Source organism: Pavona decussata, unplaced genomic scaffold, assembly GCF_977016875.1.
Source record: "Pavona decussata unplaced genomic scaffold, jaPavDecu1.1 SCAFFOLD_300, whole genome shotgun sequence".
In the NCBI taxonomy this organism is placed as follows: domain Eukaryota; kingdom Metazoa; phylum Cnidaria; class Anthozoa; order Scleractinia; family Agariciidae; genus Pavona; species Pavona decussata.
In genome coordinates this window covers 3,231,694-3,250,000 of record NW_028145697.1, presented here as the reverse complement: position 1 = coordinate 3,250,000, position 18,307 = coordinate 3,231,694, and the positions used below count along the sequence as shown (strand labels likewise).

General features: G+C 39.4%; 1 protein-coding gene and 1 pseudogene across 1 annotated transcript; one reads left to right on the top strand and one right to left on the bottom strand.

The window, feature by feature from the left end:
- Positions 1-248: 248 nt before the first annotated feature.
- Positions 249-1,630, top strand: LOC146454660 (uncharacterized). Its single transcript, XM_085095249.1, has 2 exons — positions 249-1,502; positions 1,533-1,630. The coding sequence occupies exon 1, from the start codon at positions 948-950 to the stop codon at positions 1,401-1,403; it is 456 nt and encodes a 151-aa protein (XP_084951375.1). The 5' UTR covers positions 249-947; the 3' UTR covers positions 1,404-1,502; positions 1,533-1,630.
- Positions 1,631-9,570: 7,940 nt separating this feature from the next.
- LOC146454659 (uncharacterized) lies at positions 9,571-10,765 on the bottom strand (annotated as a pseudogene).
- Between the last annotated feature and the right edge of the window lie 7,542 nt (positions 10,766-18,307).

The window sequence follows — 18,307 nt, the reverse complement described above, 5'->3', positions numbered from 1 at the left end:
GACCCTTTAACTTAGGTGGCTGCCACTTGCGGTGGAAACAGATCTTCACCTGCTTTTCCATATGCACGGAGCATTCGTCTGTGAAAATGACGTGGTCAAAAGTCTCCTCATCCTCCTGGCACTTGTAGCAAAATTCGGGCTGTTTACTCTGTTTGGCTCGCAGATACGTTGGCAATACCACATTCCTGCATGGACCCAATCTAGCTAACTGCACAACCACTTTACCAAACTTCTTTTTTTTCTGCGAAGGTTGGGAACAACGCCCAGAGTTCCACGACCTGCAAATAATTTGCGAGGTGGACGAACCAGAAGGGTCTGTGGCATCGTGAGTGAGAGAGCCCTGTCCGCCAACCACTGACGCCCCCGCAGCATGGAAGTTAAAAAGTTGAACATTGATCGAAGACCAGTTCGTCAAGTTCACAGCCGCACCGTGCTCACGGAATGCCTGGTCGGAGGCAAGCCAAACACAACCGTTGAACTGCAATAGGTTCGGAGAATTAAAAGTTTGTACTGCGTGAGGTTCTGCCAGTGGTGCCAGTGGGAAGTGAGAGGCCACAATGGGTGGAATAGGTCGTGAAGGCTTCGGACCACGTCACAACATCCTCCACCCGATGACGCTGCTTTTTGGTCGAGGGAGTAAACAGTAAGCGCCCGTCAAGCAAGACTTGACCCTCCGGTTCCACCTGAGATATGTTGGCCGACAGCAAATCGTTCAAATCGACAAACTTTCCTTCCAGAATTTGGCCCACAGTCTTGGCAGGGATTGGGGAGAAACCGGGACCGACAACAAAAGGCTGGTTTAGTATAGTTTAGCACTGATGGAAGGCTGGACAAGGAGGCGACGTTCCCCAATGGGACGGGCCACAAACAGTGAGTGGTACCAGTCGCGGGAGTCGCGATTGAATTAAGCGGCGCACTAAACGTAGTCACAAAGGAAGGAACTACAAATGCAGGCCTACCTTGGGATGCTGTGGGAGCAGCAGAGGCAAAAGGAGATGAAAATCCCGCACCTGAGGCAAACAAGGCAGTCGCACGTACTCCCCAAGTCGGCAACTTGGGAGGGAACGCCCCCAATTCCGGGAACCGGCAAAGGCAGAGCCGTAGCGGACGAAACAGCGACTCCAGGAACAGTACATGGAAGTGAAGATGACGAGGAGCTCTCAGGCGACAGAGCCAATTTTACTGCATCGACTACAGCCGTCAAAAAGGTCGGATCCACAGCGCTTGCACCACCCAAAGGCGTCACAACCGAAGATGTTGGTGAGGATGCGCTCGACGTGTATGCCAGAGAAGATGTCGACACGGAAGACGAAGGCTCTGGAGAAAAAGCCGCATTGGAGAAACTGTTGTTCGTGGTCCACATAGAAGGCATGACTCCAAAAAAAAAAAAAAAAACAGAGTAAATAAACGAAGAAGCACAATCGAGCAAAATCACAGCAGCAGACAAACAGCTAACTGCAGCCAAGCAAATGCAAACAGCGAATGACCTTTGGGCGAGCAAAGTAACATAAACAACTGCATGAAAGCGTCAGAGAGTGTCCCTGCTAGATCTCCCGGGTCGCCCCTGTGACCAGTGTGTGGGAAGACTGCTGACCCGCATTGTTTCGAGCTTAACTTAGCCTCAATTTCAGTTTGTGTTCAGTCAGTCGTACGTTGAAATTTAAATGTACGACGAACACAAACGAGCACCTAGAAATGGTGATATCAACAATCACATTGCTGAGCACCAATTACAAACAAACCACAGAATCGACTGGGACTCTGCCAAGTGCATTACCTACAGTACAAATTACTATCAACGAATCACTCTGGAAAGCTGGTTTACTAACTTGGAACAAACGCCACTCAACAACAAAAGAAAAGAGGGATCGAAACGCACCAATCACTTTTTACAGTCTTCACAGCCAATAACATCACAGCTTACTGACAAACGACCAATAACATCTGGACTTCGTTGACCAATCAGGTTAACAACCAGGGCTGAGTTGCTCGAAGCATGGTTAGCGCTAACCATTGGTTAAGAGGTATTAAAACCTATAGGTTGTTATGGTATTTAACGCGGGTTAGCGCTAACCATGCTTCGAGCAACTGGGCCCAGAGACGTATATACCACCTACTGACGTTCCACAATTCACTTGACTCTGAAGATGACTTCCGCTCAGGTTGTCGAAACGTCAGTCAAAGTCACCACAAACAGTCCTTCTCAGGGCTACACTCACCCGGATGATCATAATTTACGTACTTATGAGAAAAATATCGCAATAATTAAGAAGAAAAAAGTGCAAAGCAATCCAGAATGTCGAAAAAATAAACATGGGTGATTAAAAATAATAGTAAGCTCCTGATGATGCGCAGCAAAAATTGAAAGGATGCTGAAAGATGACAGGTACATAACAAAGTTATGACACTCTATTCAAATCCCTTTATTCCCCCGCAATCAACTTAATAATTTTCCATTCATAAGTACAATGGCCTATTAAGCTGATTAGCAAAAAAAAAAAAAAAAAACATATAATCTGAGGGTAAGAAATACCGATTTGTAAATGTAAATAAACTGAAAATTGAAAAGAGGGATAATTTTTGTAACATTACTACTTATCAACGTCTTCTAAGCAGTTTATTCGTATTGGCGTACCATTTTCAGTTTCATAATAAAGAGTTTGCCGTCGATTGACCATGCACTATGCCAATGTTTGTCTTTCTTTTGTTTGTCTTCTCTGTCCCGTCCAAGTCCTCACCGGGTCAATGCCTCTCAAGTGCTTGCACACAGCATAAAGATCTCTCTTAGCATTGTGAGTTCGAAACCTCAAAATGCTGGGCTTAGGCTGATCTGAGTTGTTTTTGGTCATTCTATAACATTCTATTTCACTTTGTTTAATGCTCACCTTAAGGTTTCCAAGCTTTGATGACTTGCTCACAAAGATTTTAGTTTTTAACCTTCAGTATGCATTTCCCACTTCAGATCTTCACGGTCAGATTTACACTGAACATTTCTTTTCTGAAGAGTACTTCAGGAGTAAACGAACTCCCGCCAAAAGAGTTATTCCACAAATGAAATACTGGCCACTTCACGGCCCAAAAATGCAAGTATTTGGAGTCCTTAAAGGAACTCCCACTGAAAGAGTCATTCCACAGATAAATGCTGGTCATCTTACAGCCCGAAAACACACCATTAAGATATTGCAATGAGAAACAAATTAGAAAATACCTCCAATCTCTCTTTGTGACCAGGTTCAGGGTCTGCGTTCTGGGGTGCCACTGCTGGTGGAACGTCTGCATTCGCAACCACCTCTTGAACTTGTTGTGTTACGTGAATTTGCTGAGCGGCCATCCTCGCTGAAAATTTGTTGGCGAAAGAATAAGAATTCCATGTTCCTCCTCGGCACTGATCTGAGAACGAGTGGAGTGAGAATGTAGGTTCGCACTATTTATTATGATCCCTCGGGATGCATTCACCATCGCACAAATATATTTTGTGTCCTTTGGGAGCCTGTATGAAGTTCTTGAGTTCGCACTTTGTTTTCGAGTGTTGTGAATAGTGAAAATACATGTAAGCATGGATCTTAGCTGCAAAATTTTAATCAAATTGCAAGACCAAAATCATACCTTTCCTTTAAGAAACACCCGTACTGAGAAATGCCTCTCTTGCCATACCACTCCCTTTGATTTTCTCTTGTCCTTAGCCCCAGTTCAACTTTCATCTTGTAGTCAATGATCACCACTATTTCACCAGGACAGAGATTGGCAAGGATATATCTGTAATAACCACCATGAAACTTTGTACGGATCAGATACGAAATGTACTGCCTGTGGTTGGCCTCAACTTGCTGATAGGTCTTAGAGAGTGTGAGAACTGGGAACCTTTTCTAAAGCCTCCTTCACTGACTTTCTGAGACTGTGAAATTTGTCAATTTCTGGTGACAAATGTGTGTGTTCCAATGAACACTGACCCAATGCAAAGTCGAGGCACAACTCAGAGCAACTGGAATGCCTCTCTAGCTGGTAAAAAAGGCAAAGGAAACCTGTCTTAGATTGTGCTGATAAAATAACATAGTCTGTCAAGTGTAGGAGATTGCACTGTGACAGCTGAAGTGAAATATAAGAGTATACATTTCCTAGAAAAAACATCCCTGGTGTCGAGAAAACTAAAATGACAACCACACCTAACAAAATAACAGTGTTATACTTGGGCAATAAGTTGACTGGATACTTTGCTTAACATCAACTACCAAAAACAAAGGTACATGTAGCTCCACATCTGACTTATTTGATTATTTGATGTAACATTTAATTTTATCTTGAGAATTATGGTAACCATAGGAAATAATTAACCTTGTAGTTTCAGGATTGTTGACATCAAACAAATGTTTACGTGTACAATGTAATCACCATAAATGGAAAAAGGGTATTATTATTTCCAGATTACACTGTTGATTGCAAAGTTACTACGTAACGCTTTCTCGTAAAGTGGGTAAAGTGGCCAATTCCGTAGTCCTTTTACAATCTTTGCACTCATGACTGATCTTGCTTGCAGGCAGTGGGCCCGTAGGTCCATGAACAGTAGCCTTGGTTTGTTGATTGTGCATTTGAAGGGGTTCTTCACATTTCAAACAAAATTCACCTGGCAGTGAAATAAATTTGTTGTACCTATAGTCTCTCTCTCCAGTAAGAGTCCATAGGTAGTCTCCTAACGTAAAGGAAGAGGTGAGGAAGTTCTTGCAATAATGCTCTAAGAAGTTGCACGATGTTTTCGCTTTAGTTGGCAAGATTTGAACGCCCATGCATGTTGTCCGCAATGAACGAAAAACGAATTGGCGTGCTTGTCCCTCTTGTTGTGGCGTTATAAGTACGAGGGATGTGGTCTGAGGCCAACCTTAAAATTAACACGCCATTAAAACTCATATGCGAGTATAGCAATAGAAGAGCTTTGTCTATGTTCAAGGGAATGTTCTTGAAAAACGAAGAAAGTTCCAAGTGCTTCAATTTCAAAAAGATGTCATCGAGTTCTTCTTGGATACACTTTGTATCACTAACTTGGCCCGCAATCGCATCTGGTGTAAAGCACTCAGCTAAATGCTGCTTCTTCATCCCGTTTCTGATAACAACAAACAACTGTAAGTTGTGCTGTTTGACCAGGGAAACAGAAACGTATATTCACAGAAACGTGAATAAATTAATTTTCTGTTATTGTGCTTTATGGCTTCCTCACGTTTTATCCAACAAACCAGTTGAAGAAAATTTCTAAATGGAGTCAAATTTGTAAGCGTTTTTATAGTACTATTGAAAGCATTGTGTAAAAATGAGAAGTATTTTACAAAATAATACAGGAAAATGATATAGCTGCTCAGATAAGAGGGTGGAATCAGTCGTGGCTCATCAACTCACAATTATGCAAATTTTGCCGTTTTTGCTGACACTTTTGTTGTTAGAATGTCAACAATGAAATGCAGTTAATAGCAACATTTCAGATTTGTACTACCTAAAAAACTCAGTAAACAGAGTCACTTTTCAGTTGATCAAATTTTTTTAATCCTTAAAATTTGTTTGCAATCACTACTGCATTGATTACTGACTGCACACGCGAGGATTCTTGTGACACCACACACGCCTAATTCTTATGATTGACTGCATTAAAGAATGTAAGGAGTAGACCACATGATTACAATAGTATGATGTGGGAACTAATATGGAAAGTAACAAATACAATAGATCTATTTCATACCATCTGTGCGTAAAAGTGGTTGTTTGGATGAGGTTATGTTACACTAAATTATATAGTTTTAACTAAGAGTTTTCTTTAAAACCTCTCCATCAGATAAATGCTGCAATCATTTTTATTTGGTTAGTACATGCTTTGGATTACTTACTAGTTTTAGTGTTATTTGTCTACCTTTATATTGTTGCAGTTGTTCTCATGTGTTGTTTCTGTCCACCATCTGATCAGAATTTTCATGGTGAATTCAATGCTTGATTGAATTCATTTAAGGTGGCCCGATAGGCAAAAAATGGTCATTTTTATAACAATTATTTGGACCCTAACACACTCAATAGATCCTCTGCTGCACAAAAGTTATATTCTACGTTCTTCAAACGTTTTACATTTGGAACGTTGGTCGAATACCTTACATTCCTGAGGAACCACACCCAAAATACTGACCACACCCGTTTCGAGCTGGTTCAAAACTAGGTTTACAAGAAAGAAGATATCTCAATAAAGAAAAATGCTGCACCCTTGAGATTTTGCTTGCAAAACAACAATACTCAGAGCTGTGCAACCTACCACTCGAAGCTAATCACTACACATATTTCAAGTTTTATCATGTTGTAAAATAATTACTAAAAATATGCATAATGGCTTCTAATTAAGTTCTCATAACTCCCCAGCTATTAATTGGAATCTCACCAAAGTGGTAGATTGCACAGCTCTGTTAATGTCAAAAACACCATGAAAATTTGAGCCTGTTCTCTATTATAGTTTTGGAGAAATCACATTTCTAAGCATGAAAAACAGTCAAAATGCAGATATCGAGACAAATGGACACGAAAGTGTAAACATTTGTTCAGTTCTTTTCCGGTCACATCAGAAGGCTCCTGCTTCATAGGATAGACCTTCTCTTGCCTCCAGTGTCTCAGTGAAACCCTTCTTGTAGTTTCGGAGTTTTTCTGCGCCTTTTCTTGGACTCTTCTTGGCTTTTTCGACGAGAATGGCGAATTTTGTCATGGTCCAGCTTCTTACAGACTTTCCTGCAGTGATAACCTGGATCAATTCCGAGGGCTTCCAAAACTGTGAAGAGTGTTTTTGAGCCATCATTGAAGTGGCCAACTGCTAGGAAGGTTGCCAGCTCTACAGTTGGTGTACTGGCATGTGTTTTCTTGGTTGCCTGTTGCCAAATGAGCCCATTGATGGCTTCGTTTTGATTTTGGGTGCCACCATGAAGGCATATAGGGATTGGACCTTGCACTGCTGGTTCCTTTCTTCTAGACATCAAGAGAAGCTTAATTCGAAACTGTAATACTAATGCTTGGTTTTGTCCTTGTATTGTACCACTTGAAGTTCTTTTCCTTTCTATGAAAGAACTTCAGCTATTTCTAGGCATCAAAACTTCTTTTCTTGATGACACCATTTCCTTCTTTAGCCTATCACATCTCGCAGCCTTTTGATGCCTGTGATTTACTTTGATGGAGCTGTAATAAACTTCAGTTGCTGCTGCTTTCCTTCAATACCTTACAGAAGTTTGGCAGTATGTTTCTTAATGTCTCTGAGTTATACTTTTTTGGATGGTACAGGCTCCTTGTCTTCAACTGATTGTGATCAGGATTTCCCTTCCTTAAATGAAAAACGACTATCATTTCTTACTGCCTCTTTAGCTTTCTCTCACAGGACACCCGTTTGGCAAAACGGGGAAGGATTCTCAAGGGTCAGTTTATCTGCGGCCTCAATCACTGAAATCTGGTATGGTGTTAACACCTTGTCTGATGAGCTCTTCCCATAAATCTTAGCTGCACTGATAACATCTTCTTGACTACTGTTTACTTTCGTTTTCTTTTTATGTATTGGAAGACTATATCTGTCAATACATTCTTATATTTTGATGAAATTTATAAATAGATCAGTTTTGGTATATTAAAATTGGGTCTTGGCAATAGGGGAATAAAAAAAACAAAACAAAAACATCAGCGTTGATGAATGAATAACTTTTGTTTATTTCTCTGTAAAAGTGATCTTGTCTTTTAATAACTTGTTTAATTGTTCTTCCATGTGGTGCTCTTTGGTGTCTACAGATTGTGCACCCTCAATTTCATTCTGAAATGTTTTCCAAGTGTTAAAAAAGGCCAGTTTTCAGCTTTGATGGCTTTTAAGGGTAGCTTCCCACTTTTTTGATAGCTTTCCTCTGATTTCAGGACCCTATTCCACCATGCAATTTCGTCTGTTTTCCTACGAAGTGCACTTTTGCCAATTTTGACCTCATATCTGCTCCCAAAGGGAGCCATTCAGAAAATGGACAAATAATCAGTGGTGTACCTTTAGGTATGGATTTTAAAATGCAGAGAGGGCCGTCTTAAGGCGGGGGTAAACCTTAAAGCCGTTTTCATGCCGATTAAAATCGGTTTCATGGAAATATCTCGTTCACGCTTCAAGCAATCCAAAATCTCTCTGCTTAAAACGGAAACCAATGTTATTGGGTGTTTTGTGAATTTTTAGGTGAATTTTGGGTATATTTGGGAGGAGATAGTTTTTCTTGAAGGATTGGTAAAATTAAGAGAAATAAGAAATATTGAAGATTTAGTGAGGTTTTAAAATTAGAATTTGTAGTTAATAATTAATAGACGGATACCCAGTTAGTCCACTAGCAACCTGGGGTGCTCTTGCGTGGTTATCGACTGTCTGTTGGTGTTTTAAAAATCATTTTCTTTCTTTTATCTCTTCTTCAAACCTCTAAAAATCCCATTCAAATTCACGTTTACCCCCACCTTAAGGCAACCACTGATCATATCCTTAGCCATTGTTTTTACTACATCCCAACTTTATCTGAGTTGTTCTTCGTAAAGTTGAAGGAATGTGGATAGTTATATGAGGTGCAATCCATCCACTTGCGTCATGCAAGAATTCAACTTACTCTGGCTCTGGAGAGGGACTGTAGCAGTTTTTTGTTAGCTTCATGAGTTGTGAAATTGTCATTGTAGAGTAGCAGTGAAGAGCTTCTGTTATTATTCTGTTATTCTGTGTCAAATAATTAAATACATTGCAATGCAATAAAACAAATTAAAATGATCATCTTGACAAATAACCTGTTGACGAATAATATTTGTTGAAATAGTGTAAACATCCTCACCTGATGGATATCCTGTTGACTGTGCCCAACCAGGAGTTTGCTGGTATGCATATTTGAGGTCCTTTAAAAACAAAAGGCTACCAGGACCCTTTAGATTAATAAACTGAGTGGGACTGTCCATTCTGGGCAAATCCATATTCAAAGGTTGGTTTTAGGTATTTATCAGGCATAATGCCGTCATTAACTGACTGTCCGGGTGGAAAACAGATCATGATCCATGCATGGGACGCTGGCGTTACGTTTTGGAACACATTGCAAAGGAGATACAACACAGTCAACACTAAAAGGGTTCAATTGAAACAGTCCAATTACAGCATGATATTGGACTTCTTGTTTAACATAACCCTGAAGCAGCTGGGGTTACGATGCACGGGTTGGTGATTATAAATTGTTGATGCGGAACCTGACTTTAAGTATAATTGATTGCCCAGTCCAATTGTAAAAAGTGTCACAATAGCATCAGAATAATTGGTCAGATAATAGGTCCAATGTCCAACTTAAATGCTTATGTTAATATTTGAGTCTGTTCTTGAAAATTATAATGCCAAGTTGATCTCACAGTGTAAGCAAGACTATTGCAAGGAAAGTCAGCCTTGAGTGGAATCCACAGAGCTAATAAAGTACTGACTGTGGGGATGAGGAATCTGCATTTGCACAATGCAGCACAAGATGATCAATCGAATCACAAACAGGACATCGGTGGTTGGTGACATTCGTTGTGGCTGTAATGGAACAACTATATTTTGTAGTGTAGATAATCACCAGCAATAAATTTCCTTCTGTGCATGGTCAGAGGAGTATATATAGAGCTAAAAAGGTGATTACGGGCTGGCTTGACTCTGTTGTTGTTGTTGCCTGACAAGCATGACTGGGCAGTGGTGCGCAGATCTTGGTGTGTGAAGAATGTTTACAATTTCTCACAAATAGCTTCACAGTTCGACCATGATAGCCTATTCTGTTCTTTTGCGGTAGTGATTGCTAAAATGAAAGCTACACAGACTTGACCAAGCGTAAGTAAATTTACGCTCCATCAACAGTTGAAGGTGTGTCATCAGGGATTGTTTACTTAGATCACATCTTTGCTTGTAGAATTCTAAAAAAGTAAAAAAACCTGGGAGTTCTACGGAATCATAAAGGATCATACCTTTTGAGGAGAAGACGTAATTATTTGGTAGGGTGGATCCAGTATTGGGATGTGGAGTGGAGTGGAGTGGCAGTGGTGGCTGGCATAGAGGTCAGTGTGGCCTGCAGGGAAAGTGGCTTTTCAGCAACTTTGGGCAGCTGTGGTAGCTCTGGAGTTGCACTTTTTAACTTAGCCCTCTCCAGTTGGGCTTTCGTAGTCTCTAGCTCGATCCTGAGGTTGATGTTCTTCAGCTTCTCGATTTGTAAGAGAGTTTCTGGGGATGATACAGGCGGAGAATGTTTCTTGGAGGTCCCGCTTCTGATTTACCTGCTGTTTTTGTGGAGGTTTTCTTCGTTTTAGATTTCTTAGGACGGGCACAGGGGGATTCAGGGACTTCGGTTTCCGTGGAGGCCATGAGTTCTGTTGAATTGTCGACATCATAGATGTAGTCATCTTTATCTAAGCTACTGGCCATTTCAAGGAAATAAGAAAGGCTGAATGAATTGGATGTTAGCAGGCGATTCATTTTTAAATGATTTTATTGAACAATACCTAGAACAAGCCCTAGGATTTCAAGTCCCATGGAAAACAATTTTTTGGTTCCGTGCCTAGAGATCATGGGAACCCATCTGAAACTATTTTTCAGTTTTGTTAAAATTCGTGGGAACCCGTTTTTAATACCGTTGATTTCAATAAACGTCTTGTAAATACTTTAAAACAGAGCATCAGTGTATACTTTTTTTAAAGGAAGGTTCAACGTCTATTTAAGTGTCAACAGAATGTGAATTCATGAGTAAACTGAGTGTCCATTAAACATTGCTTTCTATGTTAAATTTCTGCAACGTCCTCTTTCCACGTCCTTCTACAAATTATGTCAATTTCAACCCGCCTCCTGAGTCTAGTAACATGTTGTACAGCTGTTAATTTCAAGCGCGAAACTTTCATTTCGAGATCGCCATTATGGATCGAAAGCGTGCAATATCGACTGTATCTGTGATGAACGCCTCAATTTATTGGAAGAACTCAATGAAACAGAGGTTAAGCTGCAAGAGACAAATGCAGCTTTACCAGAAGCGCAAGATTTGTCTGCTGTAATGGCGACTTATCATTCACCGATGGAAAATATTGAAAACATGCTGAACGACTTAGATGAATTGGACGAGAAAGTGCTAAAGTCGATGAATTTGTGACTAGCTATTTTAAAAACGGCTCTTTTAAGAGCCACAACAAACAGAAAGTTATGACCACCATAACAAGATATATTCTTTTTGAAATTTTATCTTAAGTTTTGCCTGACAAACTTGATCAGTAATTCACGATCACCGGCCGTAATTTCCAATTTATCAATTTCATTTATTCACTGTCATGTTTTGAGAAAACTTCATAACCTTTAATTTTCCAAGATGTCTACTGAATATGGTGAGATGAATCAGAAAGGTAATGGCGAAAGACAAAAGAACCTTTCAATTAAAAACAGAGAAGGAAATTGACAAAATGCTTGAAAAAGTCGCATAACAGATTGGGTAATTCATAGATCGAACTAAGAAGCATACTCACGTGAAATGTTCGCTGCAAATCTTGCATTTCAGCAAAGAAATTTGGCCCTCGTCGTCAGTTTCCATGGTGAAATCACTGAAAGACCACCTCTTAAATGTTTTTAAACTTACAGAGTCATTTTTCTTCTTTTTGGCGCCCGAAGCCATGTTGATCTCACAGAGAAAGGAAAACGTGGGTCACCAGTACTGTGCAATGCACTTTGGGAACGATACAAGATGGCGGTCAGGATGAGAGATGCTAAACAACGTTTTTGTTTCATATATAAGCAGAGTCAACCAACGAATTGCTCTACTAATTGAGAATCAGAGTGGGAAAAACTCATATCAAGTGAATTTTGATCGGTAAGGCTGAATATTTACATGGGAAACTATTTTTCGGTTCCGTTATTTTAAGCACACTTTAACAACACGGTAGCAGAAACGATCGTTGCCGTGAAATCCTAGGGCTTGCTAGAAGATACAATACAAAAAATTTTACACTACTCTACTTACACTGGAAGATAAAATAACAGAAGATAATTGAAACTTGTATGAAATATTTTCTTACATATTCAACATTTTTTTAATGAATCAAATCTTGTTTAGCAAAAAACGGGGGGTAATTTTATTTACTTATGATTTGACAGGAAAGAAACACATTTTAACATGGTGGACAGTATAACCAAGAACACGCATTATGAGAACACAAGCACACATGAATGTGTCAATAGATTTGATTGACCTGCAATTTTTTTTTAATAATTATAATAAAAATAACGATAATAATAAAGACAATATTTAATGAGGGTAACACCAGAAAAGGTTACACAATGGTTAATTAGGGTGACCCTCGATAAATATAAAATGCAGAGTTGAATTAGAAATTTGAGAGTGACAAATCAAGTTACAAGGTAATCGAACAGGTTTAAAATTAAGTAAAAAGAGGGAAAAAAAACCTAAAAATTATCCCTGGCTTAAATTTTATTTTTAACTTGTCGAAAATGTATGCGCTAGCGTCAACAGATAAGAACACATAGAATGCATAGATCCTTTTTCAATCTTAATAGGAAGCTGCCAAAGGCGAAAAAGCTGTTGCATATGCTGGTAACGAAAATATGGTATTTTGCTGTAAGAATTATATAGTTGAGTACGGAATTGTATAGTGTTTTTTGGTGCCAGCCATATAAAAGTAAATGTTCGTTTATATTGACATTTTGATTGAATTTTTGGTACCACCATCTGTCGAAAGAATCCCAGAGTACGGTCGATTTGACCAGTTGAACAACATGTGGGAGGTAGTTTGTTTTTCACAGTTTCAGTGTGGGCAGGTGCCATTTTCAGTTCTTCTGGCATGGAACAAACTAACTTAATTAGGAAGAACATAATGAATTATTTTGTATTGGAAAGCAATTAATTTTGTCTGCTTGGTGTTTTTCAACGGGGATCCAGATGTTACTGCCATTAAAGATGTAAGAGCTGATTGTCCATTTGGCTGCACGGCGTGGTGAGGGACAGATAAGGGTGGTGTTACAGTTGGTTGAACGTGGAGCATGGTAGGGCACAGTACAGATGTTTGTTGTGCAGTTGGTTAAAAATTTGGCTGAACCGTAGGATGTGGTACAAATGAAGGTGGTACAGATAAGGGTGGTGTAACATTTGACTGAATATTTGGCTGCACTGCAGGGCAGGGTACAGATGAGGGTGGTGTTATAGTTGGCTGAAAATTTCGCTGCACAGCAGGGCATGGTACAGATGAGGATAGTGTTACAGTTTTAATGACAGAAACTGGCTACGGTCGATGATGCCGAAGGAAAGTTTGCTTGAAACATGGGAAAACTATTTAGAATATTCATTCCACCGTGAATAGTGGACACTTGATCAGTTTTGTACGCTAATGCCTTGCACAATTGTTGTTTCTTTTGCTATTTTGTAGACATCTGACTTGAAGTTTTCTTTGACTTTTTCTTTGGTGACTGCTCTTCTTGTTGTTGCTCACTTTCCTCCATGATCTCTGGAAATGGAAATACTTTCTTTCAATTAGTTAGAATGCTTATTTTCAATGGTGTGAGGGTTTGAATAGTTGAGAAATCAGTAAATTTTGTATTGAGGTGACAAGGCCAAAAAACATTTCTGTACTTTGTTTCTCGACAGACAAGTGGATGTTGTATAACTGTTAGCAATATGAAGATCATCAGAGCAAGAAATTTTTAGGGCATTTAAGTGCAACATAGCCGATGAGCAGAGATTTGATGGCATTTTACAAACTTGATTTGTGTGGAAAAGCATTTGAGCATGATTGAATGGCAAGGGTGAAAATTTTCTGTCTTGAATCTTTGAATGGTAGGTTTTTTAGGTTCATTCGAAATGAAAAAAAGATTTCTATGGGATGAATAAGCCTCAATCGCAAAAGCAACTAACCTTGATTGTCACTCTTCAGTTCATTCAATTCTTCGGTTTGAGCTAAAAGAAGAAAGGGATATCAAAAACAAAAATCAATGAGATGTTTTAAATCCTTTCCCAATGTTCAACGGCAACCTCAATAGAAAAAGGAAAGATTAAATGGTTTTGCTTTAAGTGTATCAAAAACAGGTGGGACAATGTACATAAAGCTTATCATAAAATAAACTAACCATTGACCAAAAGTTTTTACATGAAGTTAATGAATTCCAGTCACGTGCTTGTTTTCCCCGAATTACACATTGTGCGACTTAACCAATGAGAATAGTAACATACTAGGAAACTGATCCTGCAGTTGTGTCACTGTTTGGTTCAGAGATTCAACGACAGACTGGAGCTCTAAGAGATTAGAAAGGAGTATTAAACGTTAATAATAAATATTTTTGGAAAGCCTGTGCCAAAAGTTACACAACTCTTCGGTTTTAGCTAAAAGAAGAAAGGGATGTCAAAAACATAAATTAATGAGTTGTTTTAGGTCTCACCAATCAATGTAATTTGTAGCTGGACAATTGTGATCTCTGGAAATACTTTCTTTCAATTAGCTAGAATGTTAATTTTTAATGGTCTGATGGTTTGAATAGTTGAGAAATCAGTAAATTTTGTATTAAGGTGACAAGGCCAAATAACATTTCTGTACTTAGTTTCTTGATAAAAAAGCGGATGTTGTGTAAGTGTTAGCAATAGGAAGATCATCAGAGCAAGAAATTTTAGGGCATTTAACCCTTTAAGCCCCACACCCCTATTCCCGTTACCTAATTTGCACTACATGGCCTAATTTCAATTTTTCTACCATGTCTGGTGAAATGCCTTATATCTCAAAAACTACAAAGCAAAGGAAAAAATTCTTCGGACAAAAAATGTTCAGCAAGAAATAAACTTTAATTCTAGACAAATACCACACCACATGGTGAATTATAAAATGAATTACAGCAAGCTAAAGATTTCAAAATTGAAGAAAACAGCACTATTTACACTCATATTTACAATGTCATGGAAATAAGAAAGCAAAAAAAACTTATTTTCTGAATGAAATGCAAAACAGAACTTGACATTTTTAAGAACTATCCTATATACATTAAAATAAATGTCAAATATGTTGAGTCCTGAATGTTTGAGCGATTTTTCGAATGAAACAAACTTTGAATGTCAGTCCCTGATTTGAATTTCGCGCTCTTTTGATAAATTAGCTCAAGTGGTCGATATGATTCGGGAAACATGCCAAACAAACACGCTTGTTACATTGCTGGCAGCCCATTCTACAAAATGTTTTCTGCTTGCGCTTCAGGCAGCGTTTGCATCGTCCTTTTTCAAACGGAAAAGGCCAGTGGCCTCCTACTTGACCAGAAGCTACAGTTCTTGCTCGGTTACTGAAATCGCCGATCAGATCTTTGGCAAGTTCAACTCTGAAGTCAAGTTGAGTTCTTGATCGGTGGTTCAAGGCCATTCTCTCCAAAATAAACGCTTTTACCACACTGACATCGTCACAGAACCAGAGAAGATAACGCCAACATTTCCTTGACTTATTTCCGATGGCATAATACCCACGCATCTGGTCATGAAGGTCGACACCTCCCATGTTCTTGTTGTAGCTCTTTACAAGAGGGGCACTTCATACTGGAATAACAGTCCCATTGCGTTGTTTGGGGCTGACTGTTTCATTTCCAACTGGATTGCTTTGCGTGCTCCAAAAATGAACAACTGTCCACACAGTTGCCATGAGGTCGTTTTTACGCCGAAAAATTGACTCTCCTTGCCTCAAGCGTTTCACTTGTGCATTGTTTACTGCAAGTTCTTTCGGAAAGTCTTTCCTGTTTGCTCGCGTTGTTCCACACAGATGACTGTTGTCTTGCAGCAGATCTTCTGCAAGTTTAATGCTTGTGAAAAAATGGTCACAAATCACATGTTGATTTTTCCCCGTGATGTTTCGAGTTAAGTCATAAACAACACGATATCCAAAGTTGTGTTCAGTTGCGCCATCTTGTCTCTTCCCCGTATAAACTTGGAAATCACAAACAAAGCCGCTAGATGCTTCGGCTATTTCCCAGACTTTAATGCCTTGCTTGACTGGCTTCATCGGCATGTACTGCTTCATTCCAAGACGTCCTTTGAACTTTACCATTGCTTTATCGACAGACAAATTTTTAGCAGGTCTTATTTCCATTTTACAACATTCAACAATGCGATCTAGACCTGGCTGCACTTTGAAAAGCTTTTCGTGTGCAGGATTTTCATGAAGGACTTGATTCGTGTTATTATTGACATGCAGATATTGCAATAATTTATTGAATTGATTTCTTGACATGACTTTTTGGACTGCCGTAACTCCAATAAGAGGATTGCTGCTCCAATAAAGGCCAGTGGCAGGCAACTGCTTTATCCCAAACAGCACGTGCAGTCCAAGGAAGGCTTTCAGTTCTGTGAGACTTGTGTCGAACCATTCTGGGTCTGGTTTCGTAGCAATACTTGCCCGTGCGTAACGATTCGTTTCAAGGATGATATGCCCAATAAGTTCTTCTGGGAACATCAAATAAAAAAAATCAATCACAGTTCCATCCTCTGCAACGCTAGAAGTAGGGCCAGTAGCAGCAGTAAATGGTGCAACTTCTACAGGATTTTCGTTCTCATTCCATGTCTCTTCTTCTTCGTCAGAGTCTGTTAGGTCTGTGAGATCGTTGGTTGCAACAGTACACACAGAAATGTCTGACTCTGAGTTGCTTTGATGTCTAGCTTCAAATCTAGCTTGCCTCCATTCTGCAACAGCTTCTCAATCTTCCTCTTTGAATCCTAAAAACACACTTCACTCACTTCACCTTCGTTCATCACCGCTATAAATTTTCGATCAAAATTTTAAGAGTGATGCCAAGTGAAAACTTGTGACTTATTTCACATCAAATGAAAGCTTAAACGCTTTCCTATTGGTTAAAAACAATAAAGCTTCGTATCAACGGTAAAACATCCCTTTTGATTGGTTACAATGCACATGGGTCTCAGAGTGCCATATGGCACTATCGGGAACAAGATGCAGTCACGCAAGAGTTGCGTATGGCACTATCAGGGCTTAAAGGGAATTTTCTGTCTTGTATCTTAAAGTGGTAGGTTTGTTTGAAATGAAAAAAAGATTTTTATGGGATGAATAAGCCTCAGTCCCAAAAGCAACCAACCTTGATTGTCACTCTTAATTTCATTCAATTCTTTTGTTTTAGTTAAAAGAACACTTCTTAGCCCTTCCTGCGCCTGACGTAATAAGCATGTGCGCCATCAGGACACTTACAATGAAAATATAGGTAGCCTTCATGATGAGTTATGAGATGACATGTTCAGATTTACAACAGCAAAACAGAAAATTTGTAAGAAAGGAAACATTAAGTAAAACAGTTCAAGTAATGTGACCGTTAAAATTGGAAATTTCATCAGTGCGCGAAGCGCACGCATTGAAATTATAATTTCACGAGCAAACCGAAATAAGATATAATAGCGTATTCTCCCCGTTTTCCCGCCAATTCAAGCCATTTCAAAGTCAAATCGAGGCTATAGAGCCTCGCTTCCGTGTTCTCCCCTTTCATTCTCCAAAATCGGTGAGCGCAAGGGAGCGGAAGAAGACGAGTTGAGACGTAGGATAGGAAACAAAATAACTTTACTGTTATGTAGTAACCACTTTGCACGTGAAAAACGAATGCACTACATTGATAATAAACAATGAAGTGATAAACGCAACAATAATGGAGTACAAACGTGTGCTCAAACATTCCCAAAGAGTGGAATATGGTAACTATCAAAAAATGCATGACATGCAGTTTGAATAAGAAAAACTACAACATTGATCAAGTCACTGTAAGTCTCCATTAGGCCTCTTTCAAGGGTCTTGACTGTCACTACACATCCTAGTTGTGCTTAGCACCTGGAAGGAGGAAGCAAACCGAAATAAGATTTTGTCTCTTAAATCCCTAATAGGGAACATAAATGGGTGGGACAGGGTGGGACGCTATTATATCTTATTTCGGTTTGCTCGTGAAATTATAATTTCAATGCGTGCGCTTCGCGCACTGATGAAATTTCCAATTTCACTTCACAAACCTCAATAAGATATAATAGCGTATGTTCAAAGCATCTAACCTTCCTGGAGCACCGTGGCCTGGAAGGCATCCTGTCCTGTCCCCTCAGAGACAATATCCCTTAAATAGTGTCTTCTGAAAGTGGATTCTTTCTTCCACTTTGCCATGTTCATTATCTCCTGACATGAGAACCCTTTAGCTTTGGCCTTAGAGGTTGAAGCACCTCTGGTTGAATGAGCTCGAAACTCGGAGGTGTCAAGCCCTGATTCTTTCATCATTTGTACTAACCACCCAGCAATTGTACAA

Coding starts and splice junctions, on each gene's coding strand:
- LOC146454660 (XM_085095249.1), top strand. CDS start 948: ATGCAGGCCTACCTTGGGATGCTGTGGGAGCAGCAGAGGCAAAAGGAG.